Source organism: Polypterus senegalus, chromosome 16 (genome assembly GCF_016835505.1).
Source record: "Polypterus senegalus isolate Bchr_013 chromosome 16, ASM1683550v1, whole genome shotgun sequence".
Classification (NCBI taxonomy): domain Eukaryota; kingdom Metazoa; phylum Chordata; class Cladistia; order Polypteriformes; family Polypteridae; genus Polypterus; species Polypterus senegalus.
This window is the reverse complement of record NC_053169.1, coordinates 17,363,608-17,386,919: the sequence shown is the minus strand read 5'-3', so window position 1 is coordinate 17,386,919 and position 23,312 is coordinate 17,363,608. Positions and strand designations below refer to the sequence as shown.

At 42.5% G+C, this 23,312-nt stretch overlaps 1 protein-coding gene across 11 annotated transcripts in view; it reads right to left on the bottom strand.

Moving 5' to 3' along the window:
- ltbp1 (latent transforming growth factor beta binding protein 1) overlaps window positions 1–23,312 on the bottom strand; it is a 432,727-nt gene that overhangs the window by 66,966 nt on the left and 342,449 nt on the right. For all 11 annotated transcript variants that reach the window (XM_039738108.1, XM_039738103.1, XM_039738107.1 and 8 more), the window contains 2 exons: window positions 19,070–19,213; window positions 5,096–5,257 (listed from right to left, as the gene is read on the bottom strand). In XM_039738108.1, the coding sequence (XP_039594042.1) occupies window positions 5,096–5,257; window positions 19,070–19,213 (306 nt within the window). The remainder of the gene's footprint in view (window positions 1–5,095; window positions 5,258–19,069; window positions 19,214–23,312) is intronic.

Below are 23,312 nucleotides of genomic sequence, written 5' to 3'. Positions count from 1 at the left end.
GGCTGGCTGCCTCAGACCACTAGTGAAAGCCCTGGTCAGCTCGTTCAGTATAGTTTGGAGGCCTCATACTCCTCTCAACATGTTTTTGACACCAGGTCATAACAAAAGAAAAACTACAAATCTGGATTGGTAGGATTTATCTGAGGTGGTTTGGGCCTCTGGTGAAGATGCCACCTGGTATTGCTCTGCAGGAGATGTACCACCCAAGCATTGACCCAAGAAATGTTACAATAGTTTCTATAGCATTTGGGTTTTGACCAAAAACCGGCTGAATGCAGTTGCTAAGGATGGAATGCGAGTGGGAGATGAGATGATCCAGGCAAACACGCAGGTGGTAAGAGTCAGAGAACCATCAAATGTTTCTTTTTGTATATGTTTTAATGTAAATCATACGTTTATTTTGTAGGGTGGAAAAATGTAGGGAGTTTATAATGGAAATGGAACACCTGCACAGTCAGCTTTATGATTCGCTTGATGTTATTGTTAAGGGTACGATAAAATGACAGGAAGTTAAGGTTTGACAAAAAACAGACATGTCTGAAACAAATGATGATAATAATAATGAGGGTGCTTTAAAATAATACGGCAGGCCAGCTTTCCTTACAGGAGCTTATTTTTATCCTGTGCTTTTCGGCTTTTTGTGTAACCTCAGATGGTTTAGAAAAAAAAAAATGAATTAAATAATCATAACAGAAAAACAACGGAGAAGGTCACATGGAGGCAATTTTCTAAGCTGGTTGCTCAGCATGGTACTAACACTCAATAGATTTTGGATGATTCCATTTGAAGTTTTCTAAGCATGAGCGTTTATAAACTGTGACAGATACATGACTCCGGCCTTTGCGCCACAAACTGGTTTCTAATTATACACATGTGTAAAGGAAGTATCATATTTGAAGTTGGAAATGAAAGAGGTTTATGTGCATTCTAAGCAAATGTTCACAATCTGTCATCTGATTCCTCACACTGTTAAGTGCGGAGAGTGGGCGCTGGCTGCATTTCCTAGAGGGTATCGGTTGTGTTTCCTAGTAGGTTGAAGACTTAACTTTGCTCCTTTCTCCCTCTGTATTTTACAATGATGACTAAGTGTGCAAAGCCCCTCTTATTGACTTAAAAACTGTTGGTTAATTCCATCCATCTTGTGTTGTTCACCCACTTTTTCCACTGCAGAGTCAAAAGAGGTTTGAAAGAGGTTTGCTTTCTACCACAGGGATTATTCTTGTCATTCTCAATAAGCTTTACTAGATGTGTGAGAAAACCGAAGGGCCGTAAGAAAATCTACACCTACGGTGACTGGGCTGGGAACTGAGCTCTCATTCCTATAATCGTTAGGCAGCTGTCTTAAGCAATGAGAGTTTTTATGAATTAATATATCAATTTTCTGAAGTTGCCTTACCCATTAAAGGAATATGAGGCACTAGGATGTATTCTAGTAGCATCAGATACGAAGGGAATCCCAAAAGTAAGGTCTCCTATTTTATTAGAAATACAAACAACCATTTATTTTCTATAATATTTACATCATTTTAAAGGTTGAAGAATTATTTGTTTTTCTACATAATCGCCATTTCGGGTGATGCATTTTTGTAGACACTGTGGCAGTTTTAGAATGCCCATGTCATACCAGCTCACTGCCATGTCCTTCAGGAAGCATTGAACCTCATCTTTCATCTCTTCGTCTGAGCAGAATCGCCTTCCAGACAAATGTTCTTTCAACTTAGGGAACAATGCAGAGAGCATCCAGAGTGATCCGCCAATCTTCACGCATGTTTTCCTCAACCTTCGCGACTGTCTCGTCGGAAATTGACGGTCTCCCGCTCCTTTGTTTGTCGTGAATTTCAGTACGACCGGCTGTAAACTCTCTACACCACTTGTGAACGTTTTTGACATCCATGCACGACTTTCCATACACTTCCGTCAATTGGCGATGAATTTCAACCGGTTTAACGCCTTTTAAGTTCAAAAATCGAATAACTGTGCGAACTTCGCACTTGGTGGTAGCGTTCAACGGGAGCTCCATTTTCAACTGCTGCCAACCTAAGATTGAGCATCCCAGCGAAGCCGCGCATGCTTGTTTGGGAGTGGAGGAAGCATCGATCACAACAGTGTGGCCAACAGCCGTACGAACAGTTTCTCTACGTCCCTACCGCTTTGGAGACCTTACTTTTGGGATTGCCCTCGTACAAAGAAGGAACCATGCCTGGATGAGTAGTGAGTTCACACCAGCACTGGCTTGGGCCAATTTAAAACTGGCGACAGACTCGTATCTTTTGAATGTGTGAAGAAATCCGAGTTCCTGGAGAGAGAATATTGACAAACAGAGAACATTAAAACCCCATAGGCTATGACTTGTGTAGGAAATAAATGCAAAGCCGTAGCACCAGACAATAAGGAACATTTATCCAACCTTCCTTGCATCCATCTGTCTGTTCATCTATCGCTAATCTGATCCTGCTTTACCCAATACATCGACGTGGAAAGTCAGAGTAGTATATTATAGCAGCATGGAGTAAAAAGCAGGAAGCAGCACTATGGAATCTCTGAAAACCAGCATACACACACAACAATACTTAACAAACCAAGGCAATTTAGTTTTGTCTATTATTTTGTCCTATATGTCACATGTCATTATATGTATTTAAGGTTGTTTGAGGAAACTGAAGTAGTGGAAATTCACAGCAAACACAGAGAGAAAACGTGAACTTTATATTGGGGAGCATGCACTGGTACACTGGTAAAGCACATTGCTGTACCCACCACACAACGAAACAGCTCAGGACCCTGGTTGGCAACCCCACAGGCAGACACGCCTTCCAGTCCCACCACCCCCACTGGAAATGACCCTCTATCTGCCGCAGCCAGGTGTTAAGTGGGCTTCCCCTGGCCTGGTCCAGCCACTTGGATCCTCAACAATGACCTCAGAATCGCACCACATGGCCGTAGTGTCGCAATTGACACTCCCTTACAATGCAGTAACCACTCATTCAACATAAAGGCTCATTCTCTGAAGAGACACAGTACCAAAGGAGTCCAGTCTTCGTCTCAGGTCACTGGAAAGCGTCCATGTCTCACAACCACATAGCAAGACAGGAAGCACCAGGACATTTTCTCAGCTAGGTGTTACGCGGGTGTCCCATTTGGCCTGGTCCAGCCACTCGGGTCCTCAACAATGAGCCGGATTAACCTCTGGGAATCGCATCACATGGCAGTAAGTGACGCTCCCTCACAATGCAGGTAATGTGCCTCATTCAGGACTCCATCAGCAACCACTTGTTCAACATAAAGGCTCATTCTCTGAAGAGACACAATACCAAAGGAGTCCAGGATTCATCTCAGGTCACTGGAAAGCGTCCATGTCTCATAACCACATGGCAAGACTGGAAGCACCAGGACTCTGCCTCAGCTAGGTGTTTTGTCGGCGTCTCCTTGGCCTGGTCCAGCCACTCAGGACCTCAACAATGAGCCGGATTAACCTCTGGGAATCGCATCACATGGCTGTAAGTGACGCTCCCTCACAATGCAGGTAATGTGCCTCATTCAGGACTCCATCAGCAACAACATAAAGGCTCATTCTCCGAAGAGACACAATACCAAATGACTCCACTCCTTGTCTCAGGTCACTGGAAAGCATCCATGTCTCACAACCACATAGCAAGACAGGAAGCACAAAGAATCTGCTGCAGCTTGGTGTTATATGGGCATCTCCTTGGCCTGGTCCAGCCATTCGGGTCCTCAACAGTGAACCCAATCACCCTCTGGGAATCGCGCCACATGGCCATAGTGTCATAACTGATGCTCCCTTACAATGCAGTAACCACTCATTCAACATAAAGGCTCATTCTCTGAAGAGACACAATACCAAAGGAGTCCAGTCCTTGTCTCAGGTCACTGGAAAGTGTCCATGTCTCACAACCATATAGCAAGACAGGAAGCACCAGGACTCTTCCGCAGCAAGGTGTTACATGGGTGTCCTCTTGGTCTGGTCCAGCCACTCGGGTCCTCAACAATAACCTAGGAATCAGATCACATGGCCCTAGTGTCGTAACTGATACTTCCTTACAATGCAGTAACCACTCATTCAACATAAAGGCTCATTCTCCGAAGAGACACAATACCAAAGGAGCCCAGTCTTCATCTCAGGTCACTGGAACGTGTCCATGTCTCACAACCACATAGCAAGACAGGAAGTACAAAGAATCTGCTGCAACTCGGAGTTATATGGGCATCTCCTTGGCCTGGTCCAGCCATTCGGGTCCTCAACAGTGAACCCAATCACCCTCTGGAAATCGCGCCACATGGCCGTAGTGTCGTAACTGATGCTCCCTTACAATGCAGTAACCACTCATTCAACATAAAGGCTCATTGTCTGAAGAGACACAATACCAAAGGAGTCCAGTCTTCATCTCAGGTCACTGGAACGTGTCCATGTCTCACAACCACATAGCAAGACAGGAAGCACCAGGACTCTGCCTCAGCTAGGTGTTACGTGGGTGTCCCCTTGGCCTGGTCCAGCCATTCAGGTCCTCAACAGTGAATCCAATCACCCTCTGGGAATCGCGCCACATGGCCGTAGTGTTGTAAATGATGATCCCTTACAATGCAGGTAATGTGCGTCATTCAGGACTCCGTGAGCAACCGTTTGTTCGACCAGTGACCAAGAGGCACAGTACCAACTGTACTTTGCCAAGACAGTAATAATTCTGGAATCTCAGTAGATTCAGAGAACATTCAGACCCCTTCACTTCCTGTACACCATTTTGATTTGTAATAAATTTGTAAACCCGTCAGAAGACGGGTTTTCACTTTGTCATGACGGGTTATTGAGTGTAGGCAGATGGAAAAAATGGCACACTGATGATTATTTCAAATGACATTTAATACACAATAAAGTGTGCAGAAAGTGACGGGGTCTGAATACTTTCTGAATCCACAGCAGCCCCTAATCATTGTGCCCTCAAGCTGCTCACTATGACGTTACCCTCAAAGCAGAGTCATGTCTGCTGATCACACTCTATGGCTCATTACACGGATCATGAAATAAACAGCACAAATGACCATTTCAGTGGGAAAGCTAACACAGAACCTATTCTCTTACCCGTTCCCAGGACTGGACAGGGGAAAATTTCACAGTTGTCTCCCCACCCAGCTCCCAATGTACAGCAGCACTCCTCTTTGGTGAAATTAGAAGTGAGGACGTTGTCACACAGGTTGGCATCGCTCAAGTTATAATAGCAGTCTTTTCTTTCTTCTGATGGTTCTGTTGGGGAGACATTTGAATATGGTTAACATATGAACCCATGCTACAAAGATATGTAGCTTCAGTAAGTGATTAAAGGCACGAACGTAGGCCAAAAGAAATTTAACAACATGACAAATAAGGTGTGTTTCAGAAAAAGAAAGTGTGAACAAGAAATAAATGTGTGAATTCAAATGATTAGTCTTTATTTCTATTATTGTAACAACCCGATAGCAAGGAAAACTGCTGAAGAGACACCAGTGATTGTTAAATGCTTTCTTTATTGTATGCCCCGCTGGATACTAAATCACTGCCTTGACCTCCCATTGTATGGCTATGAAAGACGCCGCCACTGCCAGTGATTAAAAGACTTCAGGCGCTGTTCAGCAGTGCAGTACCAGTTGCTTAATCTCTCCTTCACAGATGCTCTTCAAAGGTGTGCTGCAGGTAGCTGTCCAGGTCCATTTTTATGTCACTCATCTGTCACAGCTACACCCCCTTCCTCAGCTGCTGTACGGACCTTCCCTGTGTGGTTTCCTCAGGGGTCCGGCGTTACATTATATTAAACAACTTGATCTAGCACTATAAGTAAGGTACTTAACAACATGCTGAGCAGCATGAACAGGAGACTAGTGCGTACAGATATAAACACTTGACACATTTTTAGGAAGTCACTGTGCACTGGAGAGATTCCGAAGGACTGGAAAATGGCAAATATCATCCCATTATATAAAAAGGGTGACAGGGCAGATCCAAGCAACTATAGGCCAGTAAGCTTAACATGCATCACAGGAAAATTAATGGAAGGAATTATTACAGATGGTGACACTGCTATCGTGGGCTGCATCAGGAGTGGGCAGGAGGAGGAGTATAGGAACCTAATCAAGGACTTTGTTAAATGGTGCGACTCAAACCACCTACACCTGAACACCAGCAAAACCAAGGAGCTGGTGGTGGATTTTAGGAGGCCCAGGCCCTTCACGGACCCTGTGATCATCCTGGGAATGCAGCTGGATGATAAATTGGACTGGACTGCCAATACTGATGTTCTGTGCAAGAGAGGACAGAGCCGACTATACTTCCTTAGAAGGCTGCCGTCCTTCAACATCTGCAATTAGATGCTGCAGATGTTCTATCAGACGGTTGTGGTGAGCGCCCTCTTCTACGCGGTGATGTGCTGGGGAGGCAGCATAAAGAAGAGGGACGCCTCACACCTGGACAAACTGGTGAGGAAGGCAGGCTCTATTGTAGGCACGGAGCTGGACAGTTTGACATCCGTGGCAGAGCGACGGGCGCTGAGCAGACTCCTGTCAATCATGGAGAATCCACTGCATCCACTGAACAGGATCATCTCCAGACAGAGGAGCAGCTTCAGCGACAGACTGCTGTCACCATCCTGCTCCACTGACAGACTGAGGAGACCCCACACTATGCGACTCTTCAATTCCACCCGGGGGGTAAACGTTAACATTATACAAAGTTATTGTCTGTTATACCTGCATTGTTATCACTCTTTAATTTAATATTGTTTCTTTGTATCAGTATACTGCTGCTGGATTATGTGAATTTCCCCTTGGGATTAATAAAGTGTTTATCTATCTATCTATCTATCTGTCTATCTATCTATCTATTATATAGTGCCTTTCACATCTATCTATTTATCTGTCTTCCAATCTATCTATCTATCTATCTATCTATCTATCTATCTATCTATCTATCTATCTATCTATCTATCTATCAATCATATAGTGCCTTTCACATCTATCTATCTATCTATCTATCTATCTATCTATCTATCTATCTATCTATTATATAGTGCCTTTCACATCTATCTATCTATCTATCTATCTATCTATCTATCTATCTATCTATCTATCTATCTATCATGCAGCCACACCCTCGCCGTACAGAAACAGAGCAATTCACCAAATTTATCTGCTGTTACATGCAAACGGTTGGACTGTGGAGGGGGGACTCCTGGTGTTTCCAAAGAAGAGTAAAGCAGACATGTAGAGAATGAGTGAACTCTTCACACCCAGTGGCCAGGTACAGAAATGAATCCCGGTGCTGTGAAACAGCAGTGTAAACTTCATAAGCGTTTTTTGTTGCTTATAATGAAGGCAAATAAAGGGTGCATTGTAGCCCAGTTTCATCCTAGCTTATAATTCCCCAGTTCTTTGGGCCTAAACAGCAGCACCCTGCAATCCATCATCAGTTCACTTGCTTATGTAATTTAGGGCATCGTCTATGCAGAAGCACATTCTTGTGCCAGACTATTTGATGGTTTTGAGCTGCTGTGGAACTCAGGAAATGGAACACAGAGATCCAGTATACTGTGGCTATCATCATGGTAAACTAATTTTCTGTGTTAAATGTAACATTTCCCATAAATACACTTGCTGCCAGTATTAGGTAGCAAATAGAAACTCCATTTCAGAACTGTAACTACTGAGAAATGTTATATGTCACAATTTTAATGGTAAAGGAAAGAAATTATCGGAGACATTTAAGGCAGAGGAGGTAACTCCATATGCCCAACCTGCACTCAATATTTAGCACTAAGTATCTTTTTCATGCCATTAAGGATAATGACTTGTTAGGAGCGATTCGGGTTAGAGAGTGAAGTCTGCTCTGGTTCTTATTACAAACATGTGGAAATGGCACTGAATTGAGGTCAGATGTCACAGAAGGCTTATATGATGCTGAAAAGAATTAACCCTGCATTGGCCTGATGTTACACTGACAAACACTGGCAGGTTACGTCTCACATCCACATGACCTTAGTGCCTGATAATTTGATCTTTATGTCTCTGAATAAAGTGCACGCAAGACTTCTAAAGTTTGCTCACACGACAGCAAAAAGTTGGTTATGAAATTTTACACACACAGCCCCCAGTTTCCCCAGTGGGATGGACTGGTTCTGTTTTCCATTAACTCTTTTTTTTTTTTAAACAACTTAGCAGATGGCAAGTCAATCTGCAGCACACAGCAGTCAGAATTCCTTTGAGGACCCTAATGAATGACAAGCTTCTGTTCAGTGGCATGAGGGCAAACATTCAGGCAGCACAATGTGACACATTTTTACAACAAATCCAGACACCGAAGAGAAAAAAAAAAGGAAAATCACATTGTATTGTAATCAGGTCCTCAGCAGCCTTGCTCAGGGTTGCCCTTCTTTTGTATTTTTCCCCAAAGGGCACTGAGCCGGGCAGTTTGGCTGGCTACTCTGGATCTGTTTAAGATATCATGCTCTAAGTCGTCCGCAATTCATATGGGAGAACAAACTGGAAAGTGGCAGTGCCACATCAAAACTGGACTGTTGCCGTATGTTACCAAAAATGCCATATAATTTTCTACTTCTCCTCTGGTTTCCTGTTTTACTACTGCAGCCTATAATTGTTTTTTATTTTACTTTTGCGGGACACAGCAGGGAAATCAATTTCCCTGTGTGACTGTAACCACTGCATTAGTGTTTGACAGGAGGCTTCGGCGATCTTCCACTCTTAAGAACTTTTTTTTAAGTAACTTTCTGCCCATGTGGAGCCTATGGAATAAGGGACACTGGAAGGGGTAGAGACAGGGAAGATTTGGGGGCCATTTTTAAAGACTTCCTGCACTTGCAGGAAGAGAAATTATAGGGGTTGAGAGAACAATATGTCAACAAGGTTCAGGGGCATTCTACTGGAGAGGGTCTGCCATAAGGGCTTATGAGGAGGAGGCGCCAAGATTCCTGGAAATGGTTAAAAAACAAATTACAGAACTCCCCTTTTAGTCATCCTTTAAATATTAGCCTTGAGATGCTTGTGAGACATGGACGCTATCCAGTGACCTGAGATTTGTCTTGTTGGAGAATCTTTGGGTGCTGCTGGTTTGACTTTGTGTTGCTCACGGAGTCCCGAATGAGGCACATGACCTGCATTGTGAGGGAGCGTCAGTTACGGCACTACGGCCATGTGGCGCCATTACCCGAGGGTGATCCGACTCATTGCTGAGGACCTGAGCGGCTCAACCAGGCCAAGGGGACGCCCACGTAACACCTGGCTACGGCAGATAGAGGGTCATTTCCAGAGGGTGGCACTGGACTGGTGCATAAAATAAAAAGTTTAGCTGGTTGGAGCTTCACCAAATCCTGATAACATTCATTGTGTTGTATGTTTTCCTGCTGTGGTCCTGTTATATTTCCTTGCTCATCAGTGTGAGCCTCTCTCAGCATTTGTCGTGTTACTGTGAGAGGAGGTAAGCACGATGTTATTCTCTGTATGGTAAAATTAATTAAATTGCTTGAGTTGATTATTTTTGTATATGATGGTAATTGTAATATGATTTTTGTTGTATACAGTTGTTGTTTTGAAATGTTTTGAATGCTATTCTATTCATTTCGGTTATACGTTACTATGAGTGTTCGACAGCCTTTCCACGTGGTTTTCTTTTGTTAACAGGAGGAATCACAGAGCTTGGATTGTCATTTTTTATGTTCTCTGTTTAATATTTCAGGTATGTTATTTTTTTTATTTATATATTCAGCTATGCATGGTTATGTATATCATTGCAATTTAGATTGAGCCCAGTATTCGTTGTGTTACTGTGAGAGGAGGAGGAATCACAGAGCTTGAATTGTCACTTTTAATGTTCTCTGTTTGATATTTCAGACCATTAATACAAAAAGGAGAAAACATCAAGAACTAAAGGGTGTTTGCATTATTCTTTCGTGGCGGTTTGTACGGCACGTTGCATATATATCACAACGCAGAAGCTTTGAGGGTGTGGGAAGCAGCCCGGACACAGACAGGTAGACATGATTTTAAAGCACCACACACGTTTATTTACAACTATTTACAAAGATGACGCACACACAACCTGGTGCCGCAGCACCAATCACCCCCAAAGTCCAGTGGCCTCATGTATAACGCCGTGCGTAGAACTCGCACTATAACATGGCGTAAGCACAAAAGCCGAAATGTGCTTACGCACAGAAAAATCCAGATGCAGGAATCTGTGCGTACTCCAACTTCCACGTTCTTCCGCTACATAAATCCCGATCAGCGTGAAAACTAACGCTCGTGCACGCACTTTATGTAACGCCCCAACTCCTCCCAGAATTACGCCTCTTTGAATATGCAAATCAATATAAATCGCCCTTAAGCGCAGCCTTCTGTGAAAAGACAATGGGAAAAGCACGGGGAAAATATAAGAATTTCAGCGAATACCAAGTGGAGGCAAAGGAAAAACATCCTATTTGTTCAAATAAACCGTGGTATAATCAACAAAAGGAAGTTGATCGAGTGACATAGCGTGTTGGAGAAACTTGAAAGCTCACGTTCACAAAATCTCACAGTGCCGGAAATAAAAAAGAAGTCACATATCAAAGTCGCGTGAAAAGCGAGTTGTAGCCCACTGTCTGAGTGTCATATGAAAGCTTATTAGGGTACAGAGAAAAAAGGCACACAGTGGGGAAAAAGCACGAAATGTCAACTTCAATCTCGACATTTCCACTTTAATCACGTAGTTTATTTTGTCATTAAAGTAGAACATCATAAACTTCATCTTAAAATCGTTTAATTAACCAGTTTCTCAAATCACATCGTAATTAAAGTAGCACGTTAAATGCTTTGTTTTGTATTTGATCTTCTATGTGCTCTATGTGTGTGAATCACTACTTGCTTCTTAAACCGGCTCTCTTCCTCCAACTGGACACAGAGTCCATTACATTCGTGATATTACAGCTCTCTGAATAACTGAAATACTAAAATCATATTTTCATGATGATAGGAGTTAAAACACGTTATTATACATGTGTTTCACTTCGATGAAATAATTTAATCAGCAGTACTCAGGGGCGGCTCTAGGCTTGTGGTGGCACTGGGCAGAGGAAGAATCGGTGGCTCCTTCGCCCGCCAATGTCAATAAGGTAGCTTATGCACGGTGGATGGCCTCGTCCGTTGCAGACACTAACCGCCTCGTGCTCATGACACAAGCATTTTAACTTTTGCCGAAATTTGTCGCTGCGTTTTTAGCTGTGTTGTTATTTTCTCTTTCTGTTTTATATTCAATATATATTGGCGTAGCCGTCACTGCAGTCAGTGCTTTTCTTTCCCCAAGTAACCGATCGCCACACAATCAGCTCTGTAATAGACGTTAAGCCATCTGTAAGCTTAGCGCCGATTCTTCAAAACGTTTAAACGTTTAATTATTCTATCCTTCACGACACTCCCAGTGAAGAATATAGATTATTTAAATGAAGTTAAAGTTTTATCTGTATAATTTAACAAACATATTTTGCTGCATTTCACCTTAAAAATGATATCGTCAAATACGCGCTTTATAAAGTGGCTCAGGTTGTGCGATATTATAACTATAGTGCAAGTTTACAGTGGGGTGATTGTACTTATAAGTACAAACAGTTCTACAAGGAGCAATTGATTGAGTGCATTTAAAGTTCTTGGGATTAAACTGTTTCTGAACCGCGAGGTCCGTACAGGAAAGGCTTTAAAACGTTTTGCAGTGGCTGAGACAGCGTGTCCTTAAAGCTGTATACCGATAATTCTCTTTCCGATCAGCTGCTGCTGTGATTCACACTCAGATACAGTGATATAAATACTCCGAGTGGTGCAGTGAGAGTAATATGGAAAAAGATGATCCGCTGTGGCAACTCCTAACGGGAGGAGCTGAAAGAAGAAGAAAAAAAATAAGAAGAAGTGAGAGTAACAACGCTAAAGCAGTTATGGTATTTGGAATACTATGGCTGTTCCCTGGACCATTATATTGTTACAAGTTAATTACAATCAGATGCATTACATTAATAAACAATATGCGGTTAGTTTCGGTGTATTTATAAAGCCGCGTCAGGAAAATAATGAGTAATCACACAGGAACAGTACCATTGCTTGATGCTGGGTGCCGCTAGTCTGCAAAACCGAGCGGAGAACTTGCGTACGACAAGGCATGAGGTACCGTGGAAAAGTGCGTGGCTTTACGCCAAGTGTAGGTTTTATATATCGCGATTTGAATGTGGAAAAGTTCTTACGCAACATTTCTGTGCATACGCACCGTTTATACATGAGGCCCCAGGCCTCTTCAAAATGCCTTTGTCTCTTCAGGTCCGCTTCCTCTCCTCTCTCTCTTCCAAGACTCTGTCCACTTCCACCCGACGCCAGCCATTGAATGGAGGGAGCCGGGCCCCTTTTATCCTCACCCGGACGAGCTCCAGGTGCCTCCCGATAACCTTCAGCAGGTCCTCCCTGGTGTGGCAGATGTGCCGGCTATGTCCAGGTGTCCCTGGTCTTCTTTCCCCTAGCACTTCCGGGTGTGGCGGAAGTGCTGAGGGCCAGGGCTCCTCAGGCATCTGGGTGCCCCCTGGCGGTGACCACAGGCCCCTATATGGTTGAGCTTCTAAACTCAGGGCGGTCGCCCCCTCGTGGTCTGGAGGAGGCGTATGCCCTCCTACAGTCCTTCTGGGCGTCCCGACTGGGTACCACCCCCCAGCCACTCGTTACAAGGGTTAACTGAATCCAAAGGCCAGGACGCAACAGGACGCATGTGCGGTGGAGACCAGTTACATGTCTGCCTCGGGGGGGTTTGCCAACCAGGATCCCGAGGTGTTTCATCGTGTGGTGTGTGTGGCAACATGCTGTACCAGTGCATGCTCCTCAAACTAACCTAACCTGATACAATACACTTTCCCCAACGCTCATATTTTCTCACAACAACTAGAGCCTGCTGCATTTTTTTTCCTGGATTTCTTCCACAGTAGCAAATTTACTTCACTTCAGTCTCAATTTTAATTTTTGGGAACTACTAGAAGTTGCAGGAAGCGAGATCTGGAGAATATGAGGGCTGCGAAGCAATAACCACATTATTTTGGTCAAAGACTGACTGCCAACATGGTGTGTGCAGGTGTATTGTCGTGGTGTACAATTCAGTTTCAGGTGCACCACTTCACTGGATGTTTTTTCCTGTAGACGCTCTCAGCAGTTCGGTGTTAACTCAATATGTTCAAAACAAACTTTTTATGAACAAGGCTCCCAAACTCGATAAACACGATCATCATTCATTCATCATCATCTGCCGAAGTCTCCTGCACAATTGTAGAGTAAGCATTAAAAATACACACTCCATCAACTCGGCACCATGCCACTCAGTGGGCAGAATAACTGAAGGCATAGGATACCCAGCGGCATATTCAAGAGCTGCACGCTACTCCTGTGCTAGTGACTGATTTTGAGAGTTTTTGGGTCCTACCTTGTAAAATTGTTCTTTAGTTGAAGATCTAAAAGAGGTAAAGATTGAAAAACTGAGGTTAAGTGATTTCATGTCATTTATGTGGTTATTGTTATGTAAGATATAAGCTGAGTTTTATTTAAAAAAAAAAAAAAACTGACTCAAGATGCTACTTTTTGAATCTGAGATGAGGCGTAACAAGTTTATTATAAATGGAAAATAATGAGTATGATATGTTAATAGTATATTTTAATCTAATGGTGTAAATCCAGCAGCCGCAGCTCAGATGGTTTGGTCATGTCTGCCGATTGGTCCCAGACTGCATACCACATCGACTCCTGTGGAGCAGGTCCCCCACCCAATGGAGAATACACCCAAGAAAACTTGGATCAAGCATGTACTGTAAGACTTGAAGAGCCATCACCTTGACCTCGACCAGGCATGGACGGTTGCCCTGGACCATAAAAAATCTTGAGCAACATCTGAAACTCTCTGGCACCTACAGCAGTGTATCAGTTGCATGGTCAACCACCACTTCCAATTGTCAGCTAAAGATCCGAGAGAGAGCGAATCGAATGGTGTATGACGCATCTTTTTTAAAACAATTGATGGTGGCTGACCATGAGGAAAGGTTATCCCGAAAATGTGTTGGCCTAAAGGATATGATGTTGACACCTTGATGCTACTAGATTTTAGTATGGAAGACATGAAATTGTTCATGATTTGTGTAACCCCCAAGAAACTGTTGAATTGAAATTATGGAAGCAGATATGCTCAAGTTATAAAGAAACAGGAAGCTCAAGTTTAATAATTAAAAATTAATTACGAGGTCATTAAACTTACTACAAGTTTAATATAAGCAGTCTGCTGTCTGCTGTAAGGGTGATTTTAACCTCCTAGGCCAAGGGTCCTCAATCACGGTCCTGGAGGGCCACAGTCGCTGCAGGTTTTTATTCCAACTAGTTTCCTAATTAGAAAGCAGTCCATGCTGATCATGAAACTTGGTATTGAACTGTTTGGCTTGTTAATGCTTGCATTCAGCCAAGAGCAATTTGAATTGCACTGTAGAGTTTCCTTCTGTGAGAACATTAGCCATGTGTCTTGTGGACCAGAATAGATTTAAACTTAATGGTCCTTCCACTTCCCCTCTCATTCAGTTCTAAACATTTTTATTACAGATACTTCATGGTAAGCACTTGAGCTGGAGATCTGTTGGTTTATTCGTTATCTGTATCTCATTATTAACTAATGTCTGATTAAGAAAACAGGCAACAATTAAAACTTAAATGCAGCTGCTAAAATCTAAAACATGCAATGAAGGGTTCTGAATGGTCACAGGCAAGAGAACTAAAATTAAGCCCAAAAAACGTATTGCTTTAGTAGTAAATAAAAGGGTTCTAATTAAGAAATTGGTTAAAGTGAAAACCTGCAGCCATAGCAGACCTCCAGGATTGTAATTGAGGACCTCTGAACTACAAAGGAACTAAAATGTGTATTTGATGAATGAAAGTGCTAACAAGGCATAGAGTTAAACACCAACTATCATTATCAGGAAGGACCGAGTTCTAATTGGGACACTGGCTGGAATGAAAACCCGTAGCCACTGCTGCCCTCCAGGACGGTGACTGAGGACCCTTGTCCTAGGCTAACCTGGGTGAATAGGGATCACAACAGACAGGTAGTGTGAAATTATACAAATGTTTTTTTTTGCTCTTTTTTGGCTCATTTTTTTGTGTTGTGGCTTGATTGCCATTCATTCTTAACTTTGTTCTGCACACTTTGCTTATTATGTCTCCACCGTATCCTGCTTCTGTTCTATCTTGGTCTTCCTGAACTCAACCAGATCCTCAAACCAGCAAACTGCAACAAGCTGGCCTCTTGGAACATTTATTATTATTGGATTGGAGTTATTTATGGTGAAGGGCTCTCAAACCAACGCTAACAATAAACCGAAAATGTACCAATTATTACCAAGCTTCTAATAGTGAGAGGGAAAGAAAAAATGAAACAGGAAATATAATTTGTGGTCAAAATGTTTCAAATGTCCTATCACTTACATGGAGAAAATAATTGAAGAGTTTACCATATTGATTTTACCCTATAATTTCCAGTATTTTATAATGTCAGTAATATAATTAACTTAATTAAATCAATTAAGCTTATCTGGTCTCGAATAAGCGGTGGAAAAAGAATAAATAATTAAATTATTATAATTACAGTATATACTCGCGTTTAAGTTCGGGGTTTGACTTTACAGTATAACTTCTTGTATTTTATAATGTCGGTCATATAAGTCAAATGTGGAAAACTCGCACTATTGGTCCAAGAGTTTATGATATGCTAATGTCCACCTAAGAGAGTAACCACGGAGCACATGGCCTTTTATTTCTATGTATTGTGCCAATGTGACCACACGGTAATACCCGAACTATTCTGTAGCGACGTTTGCACTGTTTTGAGTTTTTTGTATCTCACACCCTCATACATCCCTTATCTACGATGGAGCGTTCGATAAGAAGAAAATATGAAGCTGGTTTTAAATTAAAAGTCATTGAAGTGGTGAAAGAAATTGGCAACCACGCTGCTGCAACAAAATTCAACGTGTCTGAGAAACTGGTGTGGGACTGGAGGAGGCAAGAAGATGTAAAAAAGAAAACGAAAATTAAGTGTTATATTTTTGAATGGGTGTATAAGTCAGGGTCTGATTTTATGATAGATTTTTCGGGTTTCAAGACCGTGAGTTTATACGGCAATCACGGCATATGAGTGACTCAGAGGAATCCCTCCCGACCTTATCCTGTTGGAACTATAAGTGTATTAAGCCTTCCATACTGCTGTTGCTTATGATGGCTTCGTGACTTGGCTGACCATCTGCCTCACAAGAGAGTCACCAAGGTCATCAGGTGGGCCTCCTTCTCTCAATTTGTATTTTGTTTGATTTAAGGCCCACGACACCAAGAAGGTTTATGGTTTATTGTGGAGCAGGCAAGAACTTGCTTTGTTCATTTGACCCTACCTGGCAAAAATGAGCATTTCCCTGCATAAACTTGACAAAATGAAAGTTTGTCACACATGAAGTTGTCAAAAAAAAAAATGTGTCCAGAATATTCTAAAGTTTTTACAGCTTATGCTATATATAATAGGGAAAACATACAATTTAAACAGAACTGACAGGATACACGGCGAGAAGAATTAAATCATATTCCCAAAACACAGACCTAGACCAAGACCAGCCGGTCTAAGATCCACACCAAGATATTTCCAATTAAACTGGACAATAAAGTTAAGGCTAGCAGGTAGGATCGAGAGGTGCAAGTTAGTGCAGACCTTATCCTGTGAAAGCAGATTTATATAAATTCCTTCTTCTCTGGTTTTGGAACTGCAGTGTTTCTGACCTCAGGGTCCTACAACGGAGCGCGCACAGAGCAGAAAAGATCATTAGGACCACTCTACCCTCCATCAAAGGCATTTCTATCAAATGCTGTACTCTCAAAGCCTATGGCATTGTGAAGGATCGCTCCCACCCTTCCCACAGTCTCTTTGTCCTACTTCCATCTGGCAGAAGGTATTGTAGCATTCAAACCACTTCTGCCAGGTTCTGTAGTCCCCCCTACTTGACATTTGGCTCCTGGATGCAGCAATACCCTTCTCACCATATTGGTTTTGGCTACAGGGCCCTGTTGCCCACATGAGAGCCACAAGTTGGGACTTGTGATGTCATCAGGCCACACCTATTTTAGATAGCGGTTCCCCATCATTTTTGTTGAAGTTTCTCAAAACTGAATCAAGCCTTTGTTCTTAGATATTTTTAAATCTTTTTAGGGAAATGGGACTTTGCGTGTTTGATTTGATATTGATATATTGAATTTTCTTTATATTCTAGTTTTGATCCTTGCTTGTTTTATAACTTAGCATTCTCTTATCTTGTAGTCCTTGTGGCAATTTTTTTTACTCTTCTCTTTTTTGACTGTGTTGCACAACAGGTTTGGTTAATTGTCCAAAAATGAGTAAATGCCCTGCCATCCCATGCATGGCCGGTTCCTGCTTTTTTGCGTGAAACATCTAAGATAGCCTGAAAAGATGAGGTTCCTTTAGCACAGGGGTCTCCAACACGTCGCTCACGAGCTCCCGGTAGCTCACAACCCCTTTCCAAGTACCTCGCCAAAGGATTAATGAATCCTACATACACTTGAAAATCAGTCAAATTAGGGGCGGGCGATCTTTCCAATAAATCATATCACGATCCTTTTAACACAAAATCACGATCCACAATCTGAAATGCAATCTTATCTTTCCAATGTGGCGTACACTTAAGAGAATATCCGGTAAAGTAACACTTTATTTTAAACATTAAACAAAGTTGAATTCAATTGTCCTCTCATTCGCTAGCCAAGCGGAGTTAAGGAACACGTCCTGAAGCTGGCGAGTTAGTGTGGAAGGCCCCTCTCCTCGGCCCGCTGCCTGTCTCTGGGAATCGTACAAATAAATCGATAACCGCAAGTGAACTCTGATTCTTAGCGCGATGCAGGAAGTTGCAAAATCAACCAGAATGTTCAAGCAAATAATAGAAAATAAAAACAATCTAAATCTGTTAAGTTGTTTTCTCCTTCGCTAGCTAAGCGGGGGTAAGGTAGACACCCCAAGGCTTCAGCGTGAGTGAGGAGGGCCCTGCCCCACTCCCCTCTGTGTCTCACTCGGATTTGAGCAAATAAATCGGTACCGCAAGCGAACTATAATACATAACGAAATGAGAGGAGTCCTAAAATCAACCGGAATAGTCAAGCAAATTATAGAAAAAAACCCGATCAAAATCCGTTGAGTAGTTCTCTCCTGAAAAGCGTACAGACAGACAGACATTGGATTTTCTGTATTATATATTAGTAAACCTTCAACATAATGTGCAGTTAAAGTCTCAACAGCATTCTCAGCACTTCAGGAGCTCAGCAGAGCCAAATAACACCAAGCAGCTCTGAAAATGTCTGCTTTGTTTGGGTCTCCATACCTCTGTGAGTCTGACATGAAGGTCATGAAATGAAAGTTCAGACCAAGACTGACAGACGGACATTGAAATGACTCCATCAGAGTGAACCTCAGTGTCTACACTCCACCAGACACCTCAGTGGCAGTCATCTGACTAACTAAAGAACACATCACACGTGCGACTGGACCTGTGAATAAAGTGACACAGTGACATGTGACAAAATGACAAAGGAAGAAGTCACATCTGTGTATTTGGAATTGCATTGCTTTGTGTTGACAGCATTCATGTTTTAATTCAATAGTGTCAGATACACTAGAAAATGAATACAGACGTACAAAATGCACTTGCAGGTGAACTCAATATTTGTTGGTGACGTTTTAATGCAAAATGTGAGTTGTGGACACCAACATTTTATAAACGTTCAGGCAAAACAAGCGTATTCAGTTTGTTTGGGTTGAAATGAGCAATGAGAATAAATGTTAGAAAACAGGAGGAGCTCTCAGCCATTTTCATTTTGTAAAAGTAGCTCTCAGGGGGAAAAAAGGTTGGAGACCCCTGCTTTAGCAGGTCTCTAAATATTACAAAAATAGATTGCTACACATTTCATTATCACATGTCATTTAAGGGAATTTTACCTGATGGTGTCGCTGAGGTGCACTGGCCAGTCATTGTGTCATATTCCTGGTTATCATCGGGGCAGATACAAAGAAAAGCTCCTTCCACGTTCTCGCAGAGAGCTTCTCCACATACACCGCTTATCTTTTCACATTCGTTCACATCTGAAATCGAACACAAAAGAATGTAGTGAATCAGTAAGTTGGGGACTGCAGTTTTAAGTGCCTGAGGTTGAAAGGCCTGACCACTCAAACTCGTCAGTCAAAAATACAAATCAAGGTGGAAGACAAAGATTTCTTTCAACACCAATGTACTTGTCTTAATAGAGGCAGACTGCTAAGTTTAGGGCTGACGAGGGCTTGCTGACCCTCTGCCAAATGAAAGGGTGTCATTATTAGAAGACCCTATACCAGTGGTTCTCAACCTGTGGGGGGTGTGAAGTAACAAAAAGGGGGGCGCGAAGATGTGAAAAACAGAAAACAAGAATCAAAAATATGAAAGAAACATCTGTTGGAACCAAAACAAATGAACTTAAACTACATTCTGATACTAGAACAATAAATATAGAGTTAGATAAATGTCGATAAAAGTTAAGTAGTGTGGCAGGCACCTGGCGTCCATGCTCAGCCGGGACGCCTATGCACACTGTATTCAGGGGGAGCAGCCCTGGACAGTGCAACACCTCCCTCTGGACGTGAGATGGCCGCCCCCCTGGGCTGGTGTAGTGCCTCAGTTTCCCACAGGGCTCCCTGGGAATTGGAGTTGGGGGCAGCCCTGTTGGGTCCCGCTGGTACTACCAGGGGGTGCTGTGTTTGAGACTCCTGAGCCCGTGTGGGCAGCAGTTTCATCACACCTGGAAGTGCCGCCAGATCTTGGTGTTCAAAAACATGGAGCACTCCCAGGTGACCTATAAAAGGGAGCCAGCAACCACCACTCAGCGGCCAGAGTCAGGTGGAGGAGGACGAGGTTGTGAGGGAGGAGTGGTGGTGCCAGAGAAGAGTGTTTGTACTTGTGCTATACTGGTGTTTGGGACTGTGTTGTGGCTGGGGGGAGTACGGGGAAGACGTGCCCTCCAGCTGAAGAAGAATAAAAATCCTTTTATTTTACACGTGCCTCCCGTGTCCAATCTGTGTCGGGTCAGGCGCTATATCGTTCCTTTTACAGTAGGTATAATAAAATATGCATCTACATTTCAAAAAAACGTTAGGGGGCACGATTAAAACTGTTATGAAAACTCGGGTCGCAATTACTTAAAGGTTGAGAAATATGGAGGAATATTTCGGACAAAATGAAATAAATAAATAAATGCGTAAATAAATAAAAGTACTGTGAAATGTGAGCATAAATAAATAAATGTGTCACGACATATGTTTTTCGTTGCTTATTTATTTATTTCATTTTGTCCGTAACATTCCTGCAAACCGTCATGAAATATGGCTTGAAATAAAACTGTCACTTTCACTCGTCAAAGTTGAGAGGGTGGGCTCTAACACGCCCTCTAGTTACTGATTCGTGAATCGATAGCACAAGAATTAATTAGAAAAATGCTTACTACTGCCGATGAAATGGATTCTGCCGAAGATATTACGTATTTCAGAGAGAGAATTGAAGATTTATCGGAAGAAATTACAATGTTGGCGGCCCTTTTAGACTCCGATATAGATTAAACTGTTTTTGAAATTATCGAAGAACAGCTGGAACAGACTCTACTACACTCCAGTTCAGGTGATGCAGTAACCTGCTCTGGACGTCCATCCTTTGACATTCCAGCTGAGTCAATAGAACACCTTCTGTTATGCGGTTTAAAAGTACAACAGATTGCAGATCTATATGGTGTATCGGAGAAGACACTCACAAGGCGAATGAGCCAGTTTGATATACGGTAAGCTGCAACGGCTCTATTAGTTTAGGTACTTTGACATGGAATGCCCAAAGCAGCTCCACCTAATATTTTGAACTGAACAACTTTACCACTGATCAGAGCTGTACAGTTGTTTGAAAAAGTAGCTGCGAATATGCAACTGACTTTCTACTCGTAAAACAAGGGTCAAATACTCAGTTCTAAAAGGGCCGCCAACATTGTAATTTCTTCCGATAAATCTTCAATTCTCTCTCTGAAATATGTAATATCTTCGGCAGAATCCATTTAATCGGCAGTAGTAAGCATTTTTCTAATTAATTCTTGTGCTATCGATTCACCAATCAGTAACTAGAGGGCGTGTTAGAGCCCACCCTCTCAACTTTGATGAGTGAAAGTGACAGTTTTATTTCAAGCTGTATTTCATGACGGTTTGCAGGAATGTTACGGACAAAATGAAATAAATAAATAAATAAGCAACGAAAAACATATTTCGTGACACATTTATTTATTTATGCTCTCATTTCATGACACATTTATTTATTTATGCTCACATTTCACAGTACTTTTATTTATTTACGCATTTATTTATTTATTTCATTTTGTCCGAAATATTCCTCCATAGAGAAACGCTGCCCTATAACCCTTAATGAAGAAAAGGGTTCTGTAGTTGCTAGCACTTCCAGAACAGTGTGGAGGAGAGACGAGGAGCCAGCAGCAGTGAGACCCATATATCATCCATCATTCAACCTGCTATATCCTAACTACATGGTCACGGGGGTCTGCTGGAGCCAATCCCAGCAAACACAGGGTGCAAGGCAGGAAACAAACTCTGGGTAGGGTGCCAGCCCACCGCAGGGCACACACACACACATCAAGCACACACTAGGGACAATTTAGGATCGCCAACGCACCTAACCTGCATGTCTTTGGACTGTGGGAGGAAACCTACGCAGACACGGGGAGGACATGCAAACACCACGCAGGGAGGACCTGGGAAGCAAACCCACAGGTCTCCTAACTGCGAGGCAGCAGTGCTACCCACTGCGCCACCGTGCCACCCTATATCATACATGTTCCTCTATTCTACACCTCACTACAGACACGTGACCTGAGGTGGGATAGACCCTAGAAATAGGTGTGGGGTTCAGGACTGTTAGGACAGGGGGAGTTCCAGTCCCAGAGGGCTTTAGAAGTTCCAAAGGTCAAAGGTGCTTCGAGGACCAGCCTGGAAATTGTTCCCAGGTATAAAATAAAAGTGCCTTCAAGACCGACTTCCAGGAAATGTGGACTGCAAGCTGACTGGTTTAGGCAGCACCTTATTAATAATACTAAGGCTGATTAGTTGTAAAGCATCTTCAGGCCCTTGGTTTTTATTACATAAAAAATTCATTCTGAACATAGACTTCTATTCATGGATATAGTGATATTACTATTAGTGAATAATCACATCGGATTATTGGAAGGCGTTTTTAAAAAGTGTCATATAAAAGGAATCAAAGCTAGAAATGCTGCTTGCCTGGTAAAAGGCTATTGTGGACAAAACAAAGTTGGCAAGGGAAGAAACCTCAGTTAGAAATGGAGAGCTCCACCTAGGAACAGTACCAGATCGTGCCAAGCCAGGGGATTGAACGTCCTACAAGCACACCAAGGAGACAGAAAGCTGCCATGGGGGACTAGTAGAGAGCCAGCACAGTCCATCCAAGCTAACAGGTGGCAAGTGGCACCATATTTACCATGGCATAGAGCGACTGACTCAAAGCCTGTCTCTTTAAAGTGGGCTTTAAGCACGTAGGGGGACTAACAGCTGGCATATTAGTAAACAGCATGGGTTCAGATGGGGAAGATCGTACTTTACTAATATAGTGTGATTCTACAAGGAAGCCACAGGAGCATATGATATCATTTATCTTGATTTTTTGATAAAGTACCACATGAAAGGGTAGTGGGAATTGAAAGTGTGGTGGATAGTTGGGTACAACATTTGTTCAAAAATAAAGAAGCAGAATAGGTTGTGGTGAGGGAAACCTAACAAAATGAGGTGATGTTAACAGTGTGTCCCTCAGGGGTCCGTGCTGGAGCCACCGCTTGTTTTAAGATATAAATTATCTGGACAAAAATATAATCAATAAACTGGTTACGTTTGCAGACGACATCAAACTGGGTTTAAGGGCAGGTAATGTCAAACCAGCTAAATTGTTATGCAGCAACTTGGACACATTTGGGGCAGATGATTTTTTATGAAATTAATGTAAGGCATTACATATAGGAAGTAGAAATATTAGAATTGAATACACAAAAGGTGGTCTGAAACTTGAAAGTGCACCTCATATGGAGGACCTGGGGGTCACTGGTTTACTCATTGCTGTCATCATCAAAACAGTGGATACCTAATCAAAGTTCTA